The 20,635-nt window shown below is 37.1% G+C and overlaps 1 protein-coding gene across 2 annotated transcripts in view; it reads left to right on the forward strand.

Annotated features, from left to right (window-relative positions):
• Positions 1–12,375, forward strand: part of mfsd3 (major facilitator superfamily domain containing 3) — a 76,787-nt gene extending 64,412 nt beyond the window's left edge. For both annotated transcript variants that reach the window (XM_063068747.1, XM_063068748.1), the window contains exon 6: positions 8,649–12,375. In XM_063068747.1, coding sequence (XP_062924817.1) covers positions 8,649–8,837 — 189 coding nt within the window. In that variant the 3' untranslated portion in view covers positions 8,838–12,375. The remainder of the gene's footprint in view (positions 1–8,648) is intronic.
• The last annotated feature ends 8,260 nt before the right edge of the window (positions 12,376–20,635 follow it).

Here is a 20,635-nt window from a genome sequence, read left to right on the forward strand (position 1 = left end):
AGAAGCTGCAGGATCCTAGCATGAACTTCCACGATGCTGCCATGGATTTGAAAGCCCTCTGAGATCATTTTTATGATGAAAGAGAAATTTTGGTCAGTGAGTCACTCGAAGAAGGAGTTGGTCTCTGTCAGGAATGGAATATTGAAGTTGAAGGACGTCAGAGACCAAAGAAATGAATGGCTGATGAGAACTCGAGAGATGCTGGGTTAACAGCTAAACAGGAAGTGGAAAGAATCATGAAGGGAACACTTGACCGTCTTCACAGAGAAATGGACAAAAGGTTATCTCGTTTGCATGACACCGATGCCAAGTTTTGGCTCTTTCTCGATGTCGAGGGACTGTGTAACGGCGCTAACAATAACGACCTAAAGAAGTGCGAAAATTTGGGCGAATTGTACAGCTCTGATGTTGATGGACAGCAGCTATATGAAGAAATTTTGGATTGCAGAATGTTGCTATCAAGGTGGGTCAACATGAAAATATCAAGACCTGAAGAGCTTCTTGAATTTATTGTTCAGTATGGAGATGAGCGCGTCTTCCCCAATCTTCGCATTGCTATTCAGATAATGCTAACCATCGCAGTTTCCATTGCCACCTGTGAGAGATCATTCAGCAAGTTAAAACTAATACTTTCGTATTTGAGAGCCTCCATGGGTCAAGGCAGACCCTGTGATCTTGCTCTGCTGTGCAGAAAGAGAAGAAACTGAAAAAACTGACTTTGATCACATCATAGAACAATTTGCATCAGTGAAAGCGAGGAAGGTGCAGTTATAATTTTCATGTAGTGCCATAATTTGTTAATTACAAGATTAATGAGCTTGACTTGTATTTTTGAGCTGATATTATGGTAAAGTTATTTAAAAGATGGGCGTCAGATGTTTGGGCAGGGGCGTAATTTCAGTGCTTGCCGATTTCAGTGCTTGCGCTATTTTCGATAGATACGCCCCGATCTTCATACTCTTTGTATGTAAAGGACATGGGCACTTACTCACAGCATTTCTTACAGTTAACTGAGGCCTTATAATATAGCTTTAAGTAGGCAGTTATTAATTCAGGTATAAAAACAGAAAACACTGAAAGCAGGTAAGGCAGCATCTGTGTAAAGAGGAATAATTAAAATTTCAAGTCCAGGACCCTTCATCTAAATTGAGAAAGCAGGTGTTGCAGATCACTTTCCACTTTGTGATCACCTGATGCTCTTGGCAAGTATTGTACTACACTCGTATATATTTTTATTAAATACAAAACTATTCTTTGTTTACACATTTATGCCACTTTTAAAACTGCAATATTTTAAATATACACATTAGGATAAAATTGTCTGTAAGGAAAACTACCACATTTATATGATTGAATAAAACAACAGAGTACCAAACACTCTATTCAGAGGTCTAGCATGCAAGGAGCACAGGTGCATGTTCTTTACATACCTGAAGGATGAGCAAGAGGAGGCTGATGGAGAATTTCTGTTTTAAATCTACAACAGTTCCACAACAGGCTGCTTCTGTAAAAAAAAATGCAGTTGCTATCAACAGGAATTAACCACTCATGGGACGAGAATGGAATGTACAAAAATTAAACATTGTGCTCTGAACCTTTTTGAAATATAGTAACATTCCCAATGATTCCTTGGGATCCCTGACCCATGAGCTCTCAACATGGTGATGGAGCATTCAGGGTAGCGTTGAGAAGCTCTAGTCCACGTACTGGAATGTTTAATTTCATTTTGGTTCTAGTGACGGGTAAATAGATTTTGCCCATCTTCCTTGATTTTTCTGCCATCTTTGATGTCATTGCTTGTTTCATAGTTACAGGGAATATTGTTTGTGACATTTGAATGTGCACTCACATCATAGAAACATCATATCTTCCTGTTAAGAAATTGTTTTTCTTTGAACACAAGATTTCCACTGATATATGTTTGGCTAGATTTAATTTAAGATAAATATAGTGATCACTGGTCTAATATTACCAGCATGTTGCTTGAAATCAAAACTGATCCTTAAATACATCATAGTGGAAATAAGGGATATATAAGAGGCTAAAAGTGATTACAGTGACATTCGGTAATTATATATCATTTTCTAATCACTATCCAGTTGCTTTTGAGATTGTGATTATTAATAGATTAAAATGTTAGCAATTGGCAGGAATTTACAAGATATTGAAATGAAGAGATATTGTGATTTTGATGTGGATAAATGCTGGCTATGACAGCACACAATGTGTGTTTGAATATGGAAGTATTATTAATCATCATCACATGTTCTAGTAGAAGACAAGAGCTGCTCAGTAGCAGGACAATTCCTGGAAGTAATCTGGTCAATAGATTAATGTGATATTATGTCGTAAGTAATCCAATCTCTCAGATTAGTTTACTGTTAAGATGACTCTTTCTCAATTTTCATTCTCTAACATGTGAGTTTAATTTTACTTAGCTGAGTTGCAACACATAGAGCAACACACTTCATTTTGCCATGTATATTAATGATTGTGGCAGTATTACTGCACATTAATGGAAAAGATTTTAGCTCACTAATTCTACATCAGTGGATAATTAGGATTTAACAATGCCTGTTTTCATCAAGACATTGTTATATACAGTAGATGCTAATTTGAAAGAGTATTTCTGTAAACCAAATATATGGTAATGATACCCATTGATCACATAATTTTGTATAAACCTGTCATTGCAACAAGATTAATATTATATATGTAAGAAAAATGGGGTACTGTGCTTCAAACTATTTGGAACCAAATATAGCTAATATTATTTCTTTGGCTTAGTGAATGATTGCTAAAGATTTAATGTACTCCTAATCTTTCAGCACAAGGTATTGATCTAGATAAACCAAAGGGTTTTTATTAGATAATCTTTTCTAAACTAGAAACAGATAACGACTTATTAGCATTTCATTCTGTTCCGTTGTGGTCACTGTTATTTATAACATTAAGTGATGATTTGTCAAACCGATATATTCATTTGAAAATCCACATTCCCTAATGTAACTAAAGTATTAATTAGATTTTAACTTATCCCTATATTGTATTAGAGTACAGCGATCTTAATAGCTGATTTTGGAGGGAAACAATGGGCATTTTACCTTTGCTTACATTAGATATGTTTATTTGTAAAGTCAATTGCTATTGCAGTAAATTGATTTCCATTAGTTTACTCGGTTTATAGACTGACTTTTTTGTTAATTTTAATTAATTCATTAAGGAAATAACTTTTTTAAAGCTGTCAAGGGATTTAAAAAATACTCATGATTAATAGCAAAAGAGTGTGTAAAAGTGTAGCCAGAGCTCCCTTTTTATCCCTCAGTTTCAGCACTCTGCACATCCTTCTTCAACTCTCATGCAATATTTTACTACTATCCACATCTAATTACTTCTGAAATGACAAAATTGTCATCTAAGCTATAAAACTGATGAGAAATTTGATTTTGCAGTTGTATTCAATTATACTGATAGTCAATTACATTGACCTTATTAAAGGGAACACTTGAATTAAATATGGCCCAACCAACGAAAAATTGTTAAAACTGTTAAAATGTAATTTGGATTAAACTGAAGTCATCAGGGATAAAATTGGTTATTTGTTTAAAATTATGATTTGGCACTGACATTACCACTCTATTACAAACAGGGTTGATTATTACTGAAGAATGGAATGTCAGTTCCTTATAGGATGTGGACACTGTGTCAAGAGGAGTTATTGATTGCAAAAACCAATGGACAGCTTTTAGCAAAGCTCTCCAATAAAATGAACAGTTTTATAGGTGGAGCTGCTGAAAAACTGTTATTTATCTAGCATTTGGTAATACTTCTGTGAGAATGATTAAACATTGATATAGTTGTTAAGAACATTTCATACAGTGTGTACAACTTTGAGTATCACAAAATTGAACTGAAGAGCTATTCTAATTAGGGATTTTTCTTCTGTCCCTTTGTTGTTCTTAGCTCTACCTCTCTGTAAATGCAGGTCAATATTTGCTTTTAAATGATATAAAAGTTAACTTGAATTCATGTTTTATTTCAATATAAAAGTCTTGTTAATTCTAGTGGTTCATCTTTCAAAGGCTAAATTAATCATGTGTATTGAGAAAAAGAAGACATTAGTAATAATAACGTACAGCAGGTGTGGTCAGTCACTTATGCTTTACCAAAAAAAAGTTTAAATTTCATCTTGCGTCTTGCTTCTGGCAAGTAGTCAATAGACAATTTCTTGCCAGCCATGAAATTTCTGCAGATGCCTAAGATAAAGTTGTCAAATTTTAATAAAAAATCTGCAGTTGTATATCGTATTTCATCTTATCGGTTTGACCAAAGAAGTTTGCAGCCAATTAATAATTTTTAATGTGACACTATGTAAAATTAGCTCCTAATCTGGGTGCAGCAAATCCCAAAACTTGGTAATGTTATGGAGACAAATTGGCTGGACAAAGAATTTAAAACATAGATGAATTTGACAGATCATCTGATCCTTTTACACTGTAGCATTCAATAGTGCACTGAAGTATCACCATGGCTTATGGTCCAGAATTGGGGCCTGAAATCATGGTACAGCTCAAAAGGCTGTAAATGCAGCAACTGTACCACGTTATACCATGAGGTTGGGCGACGTACAAAATACTTCACAAGAATAAAGATGTTAATACTACTTCTCCAACAGATTGTCAAATGATCTGAAACAGTTTTAGAAACATGCCTGTCTTGTTGCAGCATGAGCAAGTTTAGTCAGAAAATCATGATTGATTTCATTATCATCTGCTCTAGCAGACAAAGTGAAGGAGAATCCCCACGTTTCTACAGATATACTAAGAGCAAAAGAATGGCAAGGGACAAAATTGATCCTCATGTAGATCAGAGTGGTCATTTATGCACGGAGCTGAAAGAGATGGAGTAGATCTTAAATATATATTTTGCATCTGTTTACTTGGGAGACAAACACAGAGTCTATATAAGTGATGCAAAACAGCAGCGAGGTCATGGACTGCATACAGATAACAGAGGAGGAAGAGCTTACTGTCTTGAGGCAAATTAGGGTTAATAAATCCTGAGAGCCTCACAAGGTGTTCTCTCAACCTTGTGGGAGGCTAGTACAAAAATTGTAGGGGTCCTAGTAGAGGTATTTAAAATATTCTTAGCTACAGTGAGATGTTAGAGGATTGGAGGATAGTTGGTATTGTTCTGTTGTTTAAAAAAAGCTCCAGGAAACTAAAGACCCATGATCCTGACATCAGTAGAGGGTAAATTATTGGAAAGTATTCTAACGGACCGGATGTACAAGTATTTGGGTAAACAGGAACTGATTTGGGATCGTCAATATGGCTTTGTGCATGACCCAATTAACCATGAGGTCTAATTTGGAGTATTGCGTGCAGCTCTGGTCACCTGTCTACAGGAGAGATATCAATAAGATTGAAGGAGTGCAGAGAAAATTTACACGGATGTTGCTGGGACTTGAGGACCTGAGTTACAGGGAAAGGTTGAACAGTTTAGGACTTCGTTCCCCAGAGTGTCGGACAATAATGGGGGATTTGATAGTGCTATACAAAATTATGATGGGTAAATGCAAGCAGGCATTTTCTACTGAGGTTGGGTTAAGAGTAAAAGGTAAAATAGTTAAAGGGAACGTAGGAGGGAACTACTTCACTCAGTGTGGTGAGAGTGGAAATTTTTGGGCTATTGTCTTAAGAAAATATCAACCATAAGACTTTATCAATGCTAATGTTTCAAGTAAACGTTCATGGAAATTAAAAATACAAAATAGTCTTAAGTTAAATTTAGTGATAGTCTTGTGATTATGATTATGGCATTTTAAAAAATATTAAATTTTTTAGAAGTTAATTTTGGATATAATTTAGGAATGTGAAAGGAAACAGTTGTTGAAATAACCAGGAAATTAATTTCAGGAATTCTGTTCATTTACGTACTTAGCTTACTCTTCTTCAAATAGAATTCATAGCTGTTTTTAATGTGTTATTTGTCTGCAGACTTACTAAGATAACTATGTCCTAAGATAACTATGTCCTTGAATTGTCCAATTTGATTGATGGTGCTACCACCATGAGTGTTGGTTGAGAGGCTGGCAGTAAATCGTTCTGAGGTATAAAAGAATGATTTTTAATTGAAGTTATAAAAAGTGAGGGCAGTACAGGAAAATAAATTATTATTAACTCTTTTTGGTGGCTGTTGGATGGCGATAGTTCATGAAGTGGCTTTTTCCATTGAAACAAAATGTTCCTCATAATTAAGATATTTGTTGTGTGTGACTGTGGTGGGCATATATGAGAGAATCATCAACAAACCAGACCTGTTCTTAGAAAACACTTGCATATGTACATTTTATAGGTAGAGTTATGGGATAATTATACAGAACAGAAATACTATTGTGTTATTTTTGTGTATTTAGTTACTCAGTAATACCCCAGTAGCTCCCTGCTGCGACCTGAAAACTCAAAATAAGTCTACAATTGTGCTCGAGTCTTAGCTGTTATACAGAATATATTCTGTACTGGGCTACGCACATATGGAAGCATCAGTAAATGATTGTCAGAATCTTCGATAGAAGAAACAAAATACTTGTTACACCACACGGTTACTTAGTTCCACCTTGTTGTTCTTAACAGTGTATGGATTGTATGATTATGGCTGTTTAAGACATTTCAAATGATCTGTAGTATACATTGCTATCAGTCAAATTATTTTTGAAGTTCAATTGCTGCTGTTATGCAGGAGAAGCAAGTCTTTGGATCAATAATATAAATAGTTATTGAAAAATAAGTCTAGCCAAGATACCTGAACAAATGTTATAGGAGATCCGAGACTAACTTTCAGTCAATGGCAATTATATTACGAGACATTACCACTAGATGGAGATAAGTATATACAATTTGTATCTAATTCATTAGTGAACAAATTGTTCATATTGATCACTGTTCTGTTCAGAAAGCATAGCTTCCTATAAACTAAGGATTTGCTTACCTCTGCTCTAGTTGTATTTTTAAACTATTACAACAAATCATTTAAATTCTAGATACATAAACACCAGCATAAACCTATGATTTCTTAAAATAACTGTCAACCAAGTCTGGTTTTAGGTAGTCAATCACTGAAAGGTGCTATTCACTTAAGTGTTAGATTGATCCCAATGTTATATGGAATCTAGTGATCACACGATTGATTTCCTGGTTTATGTTCTATGCTCTTCATCATCACTGTGCTTGCTAAATTTTGAAAACATCGCCCATTGATAAATATAGAGACTTACAATATACAAAGTGATGTTAGCACAAAAAGCCCAAGTTTCTGCCTGGGTAGCAGGTTCTTCTCCAGCACAACTGCTTGACGTGGACCTGAGATTCAGAGGATCCTATCTTTCCTACTACAGATGAGAACATACCATAAATATTCCTTCCTGGTAGGAGACATCTACAAGAATTCTTAAGCTCCCCAGAAAAAAATCCATCCTGCATGCCCTTCTAAAAGCTTTGAGATGTCACAGTAATGGACGTTTTGGCAAGTTTCTCGCAACTTCTGTTCAAAATCAGCTGAGGCCTAGGGGACTGATCATCTAGCAAAACACACTCTAAATAAGAGCTGGATTATCCACACTTAATTATTGCTTAGTGGGATTCTTTTGTAGGGTACTTTTTCAAAAAAAATTTAAATTGACATATCTTTATTTATTCACTTATTTATTTATGGTGAATATTGAAAACCTCATTAAGGCCACTATTTATAGTTCATTCCTAACTGCCTTGCAGCATATGTGAAGCGCTACAGAAAAAGTAAAAAGCTACATCCACTAGAATTTTAGTTCAGTAAATGGCACAGATTAAGGTGGCTGATTCGATTTTAAAATTCTGTCTAATACATTTGCATCACTTATGTACTAATATTTTATAATTCCCAGTGTTCAATATTGCAAATAATGAGGAATTCCCTAGATGAATCCATTAGTTTCTCATTGCCACTGTTTTGCAATTATCCTAGTGACATTTGAGGGTGTGTTCTCATTCTTTTCCAGTTTTTTTTCTCAAAATCGCATACATGCTAGAACCCAGTTAGGATCCATCCGGGGGGTGGGGGGGCGTCCCTGTGTTGCAGATCTCCATTACAGTTAGGGAATTGATGTAACTTGGGCAAAAACTAGGGACATCTTTCATGGAGAACAAAGATAGTCAAAGCTCTCTGCTATTCGATCATCGCACATTTGCTATTGTACTTCCATCACTGCACTTTTGCTGTTGTAGTTTTGTCACGGCAGTGGAACTAAAAAGAACATGATGGCACAGATAAGAAAATGTTCTTAAGTATAAACGTTTTAAACAATGTTCGATTTTCCACACTGATCACTGAGAGCTGGGGACATGGACAAATTTGAGGTGATTTAGTTTAGTTTGGTATCAAGTTAGAGTTAATCAACAAGAGGTAGTTAAAGAAAAACATATAGGCAAAAAAATTGTTAACCTGAATAGGTGACAAACCAAGATGGTTGTCAGTTGAAAGATTTTTAATATATTAGATAGTTTCTCTCAGATTGTAACATTATTGTTAATGCTTGTTGATACGGTACAGATTATTTTTGTGGCAGATGAAGAATTATTAATATTTATGACTAATTTTGTTCTCTTTTGCAGGCAACCCATTACACATTCCTGGCAAGTTTTGAAGTCTTGGGAAAACTCACTTTCAGTGCCGTAGCTGGTATACTTGTGGACAGGATTGGTTTTCCTTCTAGTTTTTGTATCTTTCTGTTGCTGTCATTTTTAGCCTTACTGCATGTGCTTAATCCAACTGAAATATTATCCAAGCAAAGTGAACAATAATGTATGTGTGGTTTACAATACCACAGAAATTTGAGATCTCTACGAATTGTCCCCCAGAGCAAGTTTAACATGGTCTTAAGGAAAACATATCACTTAGAAACTCAGTGGGGATATTTCTAACCACCTGGCAGCAGTGAGGACAAACTGGGTGGCAGATAAAATAGCAGTGCAAAATCTCCCAATTTTTCTATAATCTAAACCAGATCTCTATTATTTAGAGAACTGACCTACCACCTGGTTTTTACACTGGCCTCAATCATTTATGCAAAGCAGGTTCTCGGTGACACTAAACCAAGTCTGGAGCTTCTCTTAACCAAATTGGTTTAGCTTCCTTTTTACCAACTCAGCTCAGCTGGTGATATCCGGCAAATCTAATGCTTTTTCTGTTCTCATCCCAATCCTGCTCTTCCAAAATCCACCAGTAAATATCTCCCACCAGCAGCACCCTCAGTGTCAAATTGTAGTCTCACAGTTCAGAAATAAATTTGAAAAATTACTAAGCAATCTTAACTTTCATGAAACATACATTTCAAGTTGAGCCATGTGTAAAATTGTTATTATGTACTAGGTGATGCTGCACAGCATAAGTGGAAAGCATTTCCTTTTCCTGGCTAAAAAGCAAAATGTTCCAATATTTATTTTATGGATTGGTTGACCATTTTCTGGGCTCTGGAGTGGTGAGTGTGCTCAGCAGTATTCTGTGGGTTAAAGTGCCTCACTCTGGTTAAATCAAGACACAAATCTGGTTGTAAAACCTTCCTAGAATTGAACATCTGCTAGAGCTCATTACCGTTAAGTGTAAAGTGTCCAGTAACATATGAGTAACACCAAGAAACTGCTGTCCAGGAATCAGACCGATTGAGGAAATATGAACATACGCAGGAAGGTGTAATAAAACATTTTACATAAGTGTGACTGGAAGTTGATAACTTCATACTTGACCTCTGTATCATCTATCTAAACTTGAATTTTGATTACAAATGAAGATAGATATTTTGTATATTTTTTTTAAATGTCAGTTTAAACGTAATGACATCACATGCCTTTTTCATTTTAACCTGTTCTTTCACTAAATGGTGTTATTTACATACAGCTGAAACTAGCCAAATAATTGCTGCTACACACCATTCTGATTCGTCTGTTAACTGGTTTCATGCCATATGAGGGTGTACAGATTGTGATTACAAAAATATCGCACGTGTATGTGATACACTAAAATTTGATCACACTAATTATACATTTGCATTTATTTATGCGATGATTCATTTTCAAAGCTTCATTTCACATAATGTATGCTGATAACTAAGTTATCACTCTGCTTTTGTATTTCCCTGTTGAGTTTTGCAATTTTCTTCTAAACATGATGTTATCAATGTATACGTGGTTAAAACATTCTTTCTCATCCTGGAGGCAAATTATGTATCCATTAATTCCCCAAATGTCCTTGGTTTCATTTCTGGATACCAATGTTCTCTAATCTATACAAAATGAAACTTCCTTGGAATCAACTCAAGATTATTTCTCAATAATTCTGCAGTGGTAACATATCTGATTGCTAATGACTTAACATTGTTACATGCCAAATGTGTAGAATTAGCTATCAGCTGCCCAAGCCACCATGAAACCTGAATAAAATTAAAAGAACCAGTACTACATAAAGCTGAAGCTCTTTTGAAGGCATTAAAATTAATAGCAGAAAGTGATTTCATACAGAAATGTAATCGCTAAGGTTCTGATGACATTATTTATTTATTTGTTTGTTAAGCTGCAGCGTAGAGAAGGCCCTTTTGGTCCTTCAAGTGGCGCCGCCCAGCAAGCCCCGATTTAACCCTAGCCTGATCATGGGACAATTTACAATGATCAATTAACCTACCAAACAGTACAGTTTTGGACCATGGGAGGAAACTCATACGGTCATGGGGAGAACATGCAAACTCTTTACAGGCAGTGATGGGAATTGAACCCCGGTCACCTGTATTGTAACGTGTGCTAACCACTACGCTACCATGCCGCTCTAAACCAACTATCAACTAGAGTACTGCACTTAAAGGTACAACATAATATCCATAACAATTCAAACATTAATACACAATAACATTGTTAAATATCCATACTGTAAGATTGATCAAATTATGCTTCCCCATTTAATGGAGCAGGATATCTTATTTGAACTGATCTATTCCAAAACAAACTTTATTCTTCCACCTACAGTCCTGAGTTTCTTCTCCTGAGTTTGGAAACCTATGTATGCACTAAATCCTCCAGTCTAGCATTGGAAGTATCCCATAAATTGTAGCTTGCATAGTCTTCTCTCTAGATTCTACCTATTTCAATTTTTGAATGTGGCTTGATGGCTTTTAACCTCCCTCTAGCTACTTAATTTCAGAATATTTTGGAACATGTTGATTTGTTATATTGTAGATTCTCCTGGGTTTGAACATAAAATTTCATATACTCCATACATTCAAACAAGCATTTGGGAGGCCAACAGGATGGATGCCAGCTGCTGTGGGGCTGTAAGCCTCTTCTGCTCGGCATGAGCAGGGCAGTCCTAAACGTCTTCTCTCTCCATCACAAGTACAATAAACAAGGGCTCAGTCCAGTCGAGCAGAGCAGGTTCACTGAGCAGACTCACTAGATTACTAACTGAGTCAGTGAGGTCAACTGATGACCACTCTTCCCATGTCTCATTGCTATCTCCTCCCCATACGCTGTTACTTTTCATTTCTGACTTATAAGTAGTATGGGTCATGGGCTGTTCTCAGAAACGGAAATCAATGGTAATCTGGGGTCTTCCTGTATTGTGTGGATAATTGAATGGGGGATTGGGAAAGCATTCTGAATATCCCGAACGTTCATATTTAGCACTCCCAGCTGGAAGAGTTTGAGAAAGCCGTGTAACAAGTCAAGTCAAATTCAAAATAAAATTGTTGTCAAATTACTAACGCTCAGTGGCCACTTTATTAGGTACCTCCTGTAACCACGAAAGTGGCTGCTGAGTTGATGTTCATGGTCTTTTGTTATAGCCCATCCACTTCAAGGTTTGACATGTGCATCCAGAAGTGCTCTTCTGTACATCACTGTTGTAACCCTTCCTGTCAGCTTGAACCAGTCTGGCCATTCCCCTCTGACCTTTCTCATTAATAAAGCCTTCACCCACAGAACTGTCATTCACTGGATTTTTTTTTTGTTTGTTTTTCACATATTCTCTGTGAACTCCAGTTGTGCGTGAGAATTCCAAGAGATCAGCAGTTTCTGAGATAATCAAATCACCCTGTCTGGCACCAACAATCATTCCACAGTCAAAGTCACTTAGATTACATTTCTTCCCCATTCTGATGTTTGGTCTGAACAACTCAATCATGTCTGCATTCAAGTCACGGCCACATGATTAGCTGATTAGATATTTGCATTAACGAGCAGGTGTACTTAATAAAAAGGTGACTGAGTGTATATTGCAGGTGTTTACAGGAAAATAAAATACAATAGAATTTATGAAAATGAAACATAAACAAAGAAAGACCACCAATGTGCAAAAGGCGGCAAATTGTGCAAATAAATAAAAAATAAGTAACACTGTGAACATGAGTTGTGGAATCCTTGAAAGTGAGTCTGCAGGTTGTGGAATCAGTTCAGAGTTGAGATGAGTGATGTTATCTCTGGTTCAGGTGCCTGATGGTTGTAGTCACTGTTCCTGCACCTGTTGGTTTGGGACCTAAGTTGTGTGCTCAACTTAATCTCCAGGAGCTGGCAAGTGCACTGTACTCCCCTCCTCCAGTCTAATCTTGGACACACACAAACTGGCATTTTGAGCTGATGCATGATGGCATCTGATTGACTGATAGTTCATCTTCCTAGGACACAGAAATATCTCCACATTTTCAGCAGGTGAAAAAAGGTGGATAATGATCTTTTAATATGAAGCAAAAATCTGAAAAGTAGCTGATTAAATAATGTTTCTTTTTAGAAAAGAGGAAAGGAGGACATTTAGATATGGCAAACATTGCCAATCACTTTTGTTATGGCATAATTTACATATTTCTATTTAACTATTTATAGTTCTATTACTATTTATTATTTATGGCGCAACTGTAACGAAAACCAATTTCCCCCAGGATCAATAAAGTATGACTATGACTCTCCCTTCCCATGATGAGCAGCATATTTCCTAGAGGATGGAGGTTTGACAGCTATCTTCATCTTCCTCTGGGTGTAGCCTCCTAGCAAAAGGTCACTTTCAGCAACCTTCACCTTCAGAAAAGACTTGCAATGGTGACAATCTTCCAAAGTGTTTGCAGTCAGTACCTGGAATGGTCAAATAGTGTACAGTATGCAAAATATGTGGGGAAGTCATTCAGAACACCATTCTGCAATACTGGTGGTTTGCAGAAGAGAAAGAGAAGGTGGAATGAGGTGTGGTGCAATATTTGAAAATGAGGGCAGGGAATTTGAAGAGGGAATCACTGAGAGTAACAAAATGAGAAATATGAACAGAGCTGTACTCATCACTTACAACTCTGATCAGACCTTCAAACTGTCTTGGACAACACGGCCTTGATCTGTTATTCATGCCAATGTTGCATGGAGTGACTGAGGAGAACCCAAGTGCAGGACATCGGCATGTCGACTGAGTTGGGGATGCTGGCATAGACATGAACGTAGAACAGCAAACCGGAGGAATCTTGACAAGGAGACGGGATCTACAGGGACAATCTTGAAACTAGAGCAGAACTTGGAACTAAACTTAGAACTAACGGTTCTAAGCGGACAAGGGAATGAGGTATCATAGGAAAATAAACCAACAAACTGGCAACCTGTGATAGAGAAGCCATCACACTTATCTCACAGTCTCTGATGAAAACCAGGTGTACTGTAATTAGGTAAACTAGCAGCAATTGGAAATCTAATGACTGAAATTAGGGCATAATCAGGGAGAAAGGAGCGTTAAAGGGGAACAGCCAAACTGAACCATGACATGTTCTTTCTGGCTGATAGGTGTGTTGCTGTGAAGCATTTCTGTTTACTAGGGAAGCTCTCCAGTTGATGCTGCACATATTCCCTCTCTACTTCCCTTGCTTTTCCACACCTTATATTCTACTCATCACATAATTAGATAGGCATGTACTCCAACATCTCCACAAACTTGAACTATTGCACTTTCTTCATTGGCCCAGTCATGGGCTGCACCAATATATAGTACAGAAGGGAAAGTGAGTGCCCTACATCAACTCCATTCTGCCATCTTCTATCTGGAAGGTTTCTTTACTTGTCACAGTTGGAGTTCACCTTGTGTCACAACAGGTGCCAGCTGCTTTACAGTAATGGTAATCAGGCCTTAATCATTTTAAAGTATTGCTTGAAATCACACAGAAAGCTACAGTACATACCTTGTACACCTTTCTTGGATGCAATAGTTTAGCCTGAAGGGTACTAAACTTGAAATGTACTTTGTCTTTTGCCATCATATAGAGTTAATAAGAAGAACTCTGAGTCATCAATGTCCAATTCATAACTTGGAATTATCATTATCACATCAGTGTTTCCAGTAACAGCCTGCCTACACTCCTGGATTTATGTTACATTCATGCATAAAGTGCAATGTAATTAAGAAATAAAGTTCTGATCTGTCAGTATATTTAACTTTGGCAGGTATTGGTTGAACACCTGTCTAAGATAGTCTTGCACCACTTTGTTTGTTGGCAACCAGTTAATTAAGTAGCAAGCTTTAAACATTAGGAATGATAAGTAAGACATAGCATCTCAAGCGAGTTACAGCTGATTGATATCTTTTTTCCTCTACCCGTCTTGCTTTCATGTCTTTGAATATCCATGCCAAATACAAATCTATCATTCTTATTTTGAAATTTTCATTTGATCCAGCCTCCATAATTATTTTTTTTTTTTTATTTGGCTCAGTGTGTAATGCTTCCACCATGTTTCCTGAAAATCAATCTCTAATGACCAAGTTATCATCTCGTTCTTGACTAAGCCTCTCGGCTACTATTCCTCCTCCCTGTTTCCCCATCACAATCAGATGAAAAAGTTTCTATCTCCTCTTTTAATTACTTACATTTAGCAATACAATTATGCCGTTTTCATGCTTAAAAGAATACAGGCCAGATCTCTAAGTGAACACTGTTGTACACTAAATCACTAGATTACGCTGTTGGCCTTATTCTGGTGAGTTTGTACTACACCTGTTCCAAAACCAATGTAGCCATTCTTTGGTTTTGTGGCCAGAAATTAACACTACTCTACTCTATGATAGCTGTTTATAACTGTCACATTTGTATATTTACGATGACTGATCCAATTAAAACAACACTTTTTGGTATATTTTTTACTGAGAATATTTTCTAAATCTCACCTATCTTCCAAAGTACCAATCTTCTCACTATTTGGAATATATTTTGATCTAACCTTTGAATTAAAGTGGATAATCTCACATCAGACTCCCATTGCCATGGTTTTAGCCACTCAGTTAATCAGGCAATGCCCATTTCAATGGCCTCATTTTATATATATGGTTCACAGAATCAAGTAAATTAATTACATCATCAAATATGGGTGTACAATTCTCCCTTCCTTCATCTACTTCATAACTGTACTGAAAAGCTGTCCCAAGGAAATTCTCATTGTGGAGGAAACACAACTGATCATATCCTGCAAATAGGAGGGCAGATCAATTACCCTCCTGTTCCCTGCATTCCCAGCTAACACCTTACTAAGTCATGAGTAGCTTGAAGCTTTTAACTCAGCTTTTACAAATTTAAAGGAATCTCTCAGGCTCAAAACAATTCTCGCTATTTTGACTTAAAACGTTGGACATAAACTGCTTCAGTGGAAAAAAAACAGTTCTAATGTACCACAGTTATAGAAAATACTATCACATACATAGAAGAGTTAGAAAAGAGAAATCAGTAACACTAATTAGTGTCAGCATTTACCTTCCACAATAAGATTCTTTATAGCTAACATGATAACAGAAATAACATTAGAAATATTGTTGGGTGTAGAAGTCTATAAATCTAACAGAATTGATATCCAATAACCCGAGGTTTTGTGCAGATGATGATTACACGTTCAGATATCCGAGGATTCAAACTTCAAAGTAAATTTATTATTTAAGTACATATATGTCAGCATATACAACCCTGAGATTCATCTTCCTTGTAGGCATACTCAATAAATCCATAGAATAATAATCATAATAGAATCACGTTCTTGAGTGTTCCATCAGTGTGCAAAAGACAACAAACTGTCCAAATACAAAAATAATAATAAATAAATATGAAATAAATATTAAGAGCATGAGATGAAGAGTCCTTGAAATTCAATCCATCGGTTGTGGGAACATTTCAATGATGGGGCATGTGAAGTTGAGTGAAGTCATCCCCTTTGGTTCAAAAGCCTAATAGTTGAGGGGCAATAACTGTTTCTGAACCTGGTGGTGCGAGTCCTGAGGCTGCTGTACCTCCCTCCTGATGGCAGCAGTGAGAAGAGAGCATGTCCTGAATGGTGGGGTCCCTGATAATGGATGCTGCTTTCCTGTGGCAGCATTTCATGTAGATGTACTCAATGGTGTGGAGGGCTTTACCTCTGATGGACTGGGTCATATTCACGACTTCTTGTAGGATTTTCCGTTCAAGGACGTTGATGTTTCCATACCAGGTTGTGATGCAGCCAGACAGTATACTCTCCACTACACATGTATAGGAGTTTGTCAAAGTTTTAGATGTCATGCCAAATCCTCACAAACTCCTATGGAAGTAAAGGTGCAACCGTGCTTTCTTCGTAATTGCCTTACATGCTGGGCCAAGGACAGGTTCTCCAAAATAATAACACTGAAGAATTTAAAGTTGCTTACCCTCTCCACCTTTGATCCTGTAATGAGGTGGCTCATTGACCTCTGGTTTCCTTCTCCTGACATTGAGTAAGAGGTTGTTCTTATGGCACCAGAGGATTTGTGTACAGCAGGCCTCTTTCTGGAACCTGATTCGACCCAATTGAGATTATATCTGGAACATTCGGTGCATGTGTGGTCCATCTCCCTAAGGAAAAGGAGTGTGACGAAGATTCACCAGACTTGTGAGGTAGGGGAATTGCTCTATGAGATGAGATAAAGTGGACTGGGCCTATACTAAGACGATTGTGCTTCCACAGTTCCCTGCCTGGTAATATTACAGCACCAGAACAGCCTAATTTTACCTTACACCCAAAATCCTGTACATACAGTCACTCTACACATCCATACCATACCCAGGAGATCAGAGAGCCCTCAGTAAATTCCCTCTTCACCAACCCCCTCATTCACCTAGCTGACTTAATTGCATTCACCTTCACCAGATCAATGGTGCAGCAAGGAGAATCATATACCTGTCATTCTGTGGGATATATTGAACAGTTCTTGGTTTCTGTCCCAATCAGGCTGCCTCCCTTGACTTCTTTCTGACTATTTTGGTACTGCTTACTACCATAGTTGACAGGATCCTTATCTACACAACTTCCATTTCCTGCATTTCCACTCTTATTCCATCTACCTTGGACAAAGCAAGGATAAATTTCCCTAGGTCCTTACTTTCTACCCCATCAGCCCTTGTATTCAATGCTGATGGGTATCTGCAAATTCACTACTTTCAAAAAGGTTTCATCATCAGACTCATGATTTTTTTCACCATTACAAAAGCAGCATACTCTAAGCAAATACCAAGTCAACTCAAGCACCTTCATCAATGATTTCTCTTCTTATGGCAACATCTGTTCTTCCCATCGTCCAGGAATCCAAACAGTTTTTTAAAGTGACAATTCACTTGCACATCACTGAATCTAAATTCAGTGTTCACAAATGTAGTCTCTTCTACGCTGAAGAAACCAAACACAAATTGAGTCACCACTTTTCAAAGAAACTGCATGAGCAATCCTTAGCTTCCTGTTGCCTGCTACTTTAATTCAGATCTGCTGTGACCTATCTGTTGTGGCCTCCTGCATCAATAAAATGAGGCAAACATAAACACACATGTTGAATTGGTCAATCACCTTAATTTCATATATCAAATAACTGGAGAAATACAGTATATGCTAAACTGACAAGCAATGAGGCATCCTATCTTCCATCTGGGCATGTTGCAGCCATCCAGAATTAATGTTGAATTCTACAATTTAAGGTTCCTTACTTTTTCCATTTGTAATATTGGCTCAATGTTACTCGCTTCATAGCCTGGTATGACCTGCTGAACTTTTCCTGTTGCTTGGAACTTTGCAGTTTTACAGTTCTTTTGTGTTCTCATTCTTGAACTGTTGTCTGACCTGAAATATCATGTTTATTATTTTCCATAAGTGTTTCTGACCAGCTGAGTGCACTGGAACAAAAGCTGAGGGAGGGAGCCAGAGTAAGACCGAAACAAAGATTGTACCAACGTTTTCTGGTTTTATTTCTGATTTGCAGCATCTACAGGTTCATCCTCACCAAGATTTAGGGGCACTGAGGTAATGTTCTTTCAATGTACTTGGATTCAGGCATACTTTTTAAGCAAACAACCAGGGTTTGAATTTGATGTCTTACTTCACCACAAAACTCACCATCTCGTAGGGAATTGAAAATGTCCTTCTCAAAGAGACACGTCTTCTTAAACTGCACTTTTAAAAATAAAGATCTATGAAGTTTAAGAGAATGCATATGTTTTAACCAATTAACATGATTCTATACATGGCAATCTTCGTGGGACAACTAGTTATACAGACAACTATATCTGTAGGACTTTGGCACTAAAAAAATTATAACATAAATAGCAAACCTTGTTCTTGTTTCTTTATTTTTATCTATTGAATACCTGACTAAAATTGAAATCTGTAAGTGATTCATAGCTAAAAGTCTCTGCAACAGGAAAGAAAAATCTATTAGTCCTGAATATGTGAATCTAATTTATGAATCATTTAACATAACATATTGTATTAGACTTCCCTGTATGATCTGCAGAGAATTGTGCAAGCTTAATTAAATTACATAATGTAAATCAGTTGTTAATATTTCAGGAAAAATCTTGTATGGGACTTGTAATAAGGGATGTTTTTATAAATTCATATTTGGTTTAAAACAATTTTGATACAAAACTTCCATAAATAATAAATTTATCATACCATTTGAAGCTTTGCTTTGGTCTTCTGTGCACAAAATACCAAATAGCAAACTATAGCAGAGTACAAAATCAAAATCCTATAGAGCTAAAAATGAAATGCAAAACAGAAAAGTGGATGCAAAATTTCCCCTTTTACCTCTTCTGCTCACATCCCGAAATATTAACCGGAATGATAGAGCGGAGGAAGGGGAAAACAGAAATAAATCTAAGATAGTGAGCAGTAAAGATGTCAGGAAAGACAGGCAGGTGATGGGTAAATTTGTAGCCATTGGGATGAGTTGCAGTGCAATAAAGTTGCAGTGAAATCAAAGCGAAAAGTACCAAATACTGGTCTTAAGGTGTTGTACTTAAATGCACGCAGCATAAGGAATAAGGTGGATGATCTTGTCGTACAGCTACAGATTGGCAGGTATGATATTGTGGCCATCACTGAGACCTGGCTAAAGGATGCGTGTCTCTGGGAGCTGAACGTCCAAGGATACATGGTGTATTGGAAGGATAGGAAGGTAGGCAGAAGGGGAGGCGTGGCTCTATTGGTAAGAAATGATATTAAATTATTAGAAAGAGGTGATATAGGATCGGAAGGAGCAGAATCATTATGGGTTGAGCTAAGAAATTGCAGGGGTAAAAGGACCCTGATGGCAGTTATTTATAGGCCTCCAAACAGCTGCAGTGATGTGGACTACAAATTACAACAGGAAATAGAAAAGGCTTGTCAGAAGGGCAGTGTTATGATGATTATGGGGGATTTTAACATGCGAGTAGATTGGAAAAATCAGGTCAGCACTGGATCTCAAGAGAGAGAATTTGTAGAATGTCTGCGAGATGGCTTTTTAGAACAGCTTGTTGTTGAGCCCACTAGGGGATCGGCTGTACTGGATTGGGTATTGTGTAATGAACCGGAGGTGATTGGAGAGATTGAGGTGAAGGAACCCTTAAGAGACAGTGATCACAACATGATTGAGTTCACTGTGAAATTAGAAAAAGAGAAGCCGAAATCTGATGTGTCGGTGTTTCAGTGGAGTAAAGGAAATTACAGTGGCATGAGAGAGGAACTGGCCAAAGTTGACTGGAAAGAGGCACTGGCGGGAAAGATGGCAGAGCAGCAGTGGCTGGAGTTTATGCAAGAAATGATGAATGTGCAAGACAGGTATATTCCAAAAAAGAAGAGATTTTCGAGAGGAAAAAGGATGCAACCGTGGTTGACAAGAGAAGTCAAAGCCAAAGTTAAAGCAAAGGAGAGGGCATACAAGGAAGCAAAAATTAGTGGGAAGACCGAGGATTGGGAAGTTTTTAAAACCTTACAAAAGGAAACCAAGAAGGTCATTAAGAGAGAAAAGATTAACTATGAAAAGAAACTAGCAAATAATATCAAAGAGGACACTAAAAGCTTTTTCAAGTATATAAAGAGTAAAAGACAGGTGAGAGTAGATATAGGACCGATAGAAAATGATACTGGAGAAATTGTAATGGGAGATGAGGAGATGGCAGAGGAACTAAGTATTTTGCATCAGTCTTCACTGAGGAAGACAGCAGGTTACCGGACACTCAAGGGTGGCAGGGAAGAGAAGTGTGCGCAGTCACAATTACGACAGAGAAAGTACTCAGGAAGCTGAATAGGCTAAAGGTCGATAAATCTCCTGGACCAGATGGAATGCACCC

The sequence above is a fragment of the Mobula hypostoma genome, chromosome 16 (assembly GCF_963921235.1).
Source record: "Mobula hypostoma chromosome 16, sMobHyp1.1, whole genome shotgun sequence".
Classification (NCBI taxonomy): domain Eukaryota; kingdom Metazoa; phylum Chordata; class Chondrichthyes; order Myliobatiformes; family Myliobatidae; genus Mobula; species Mobula hypostoma.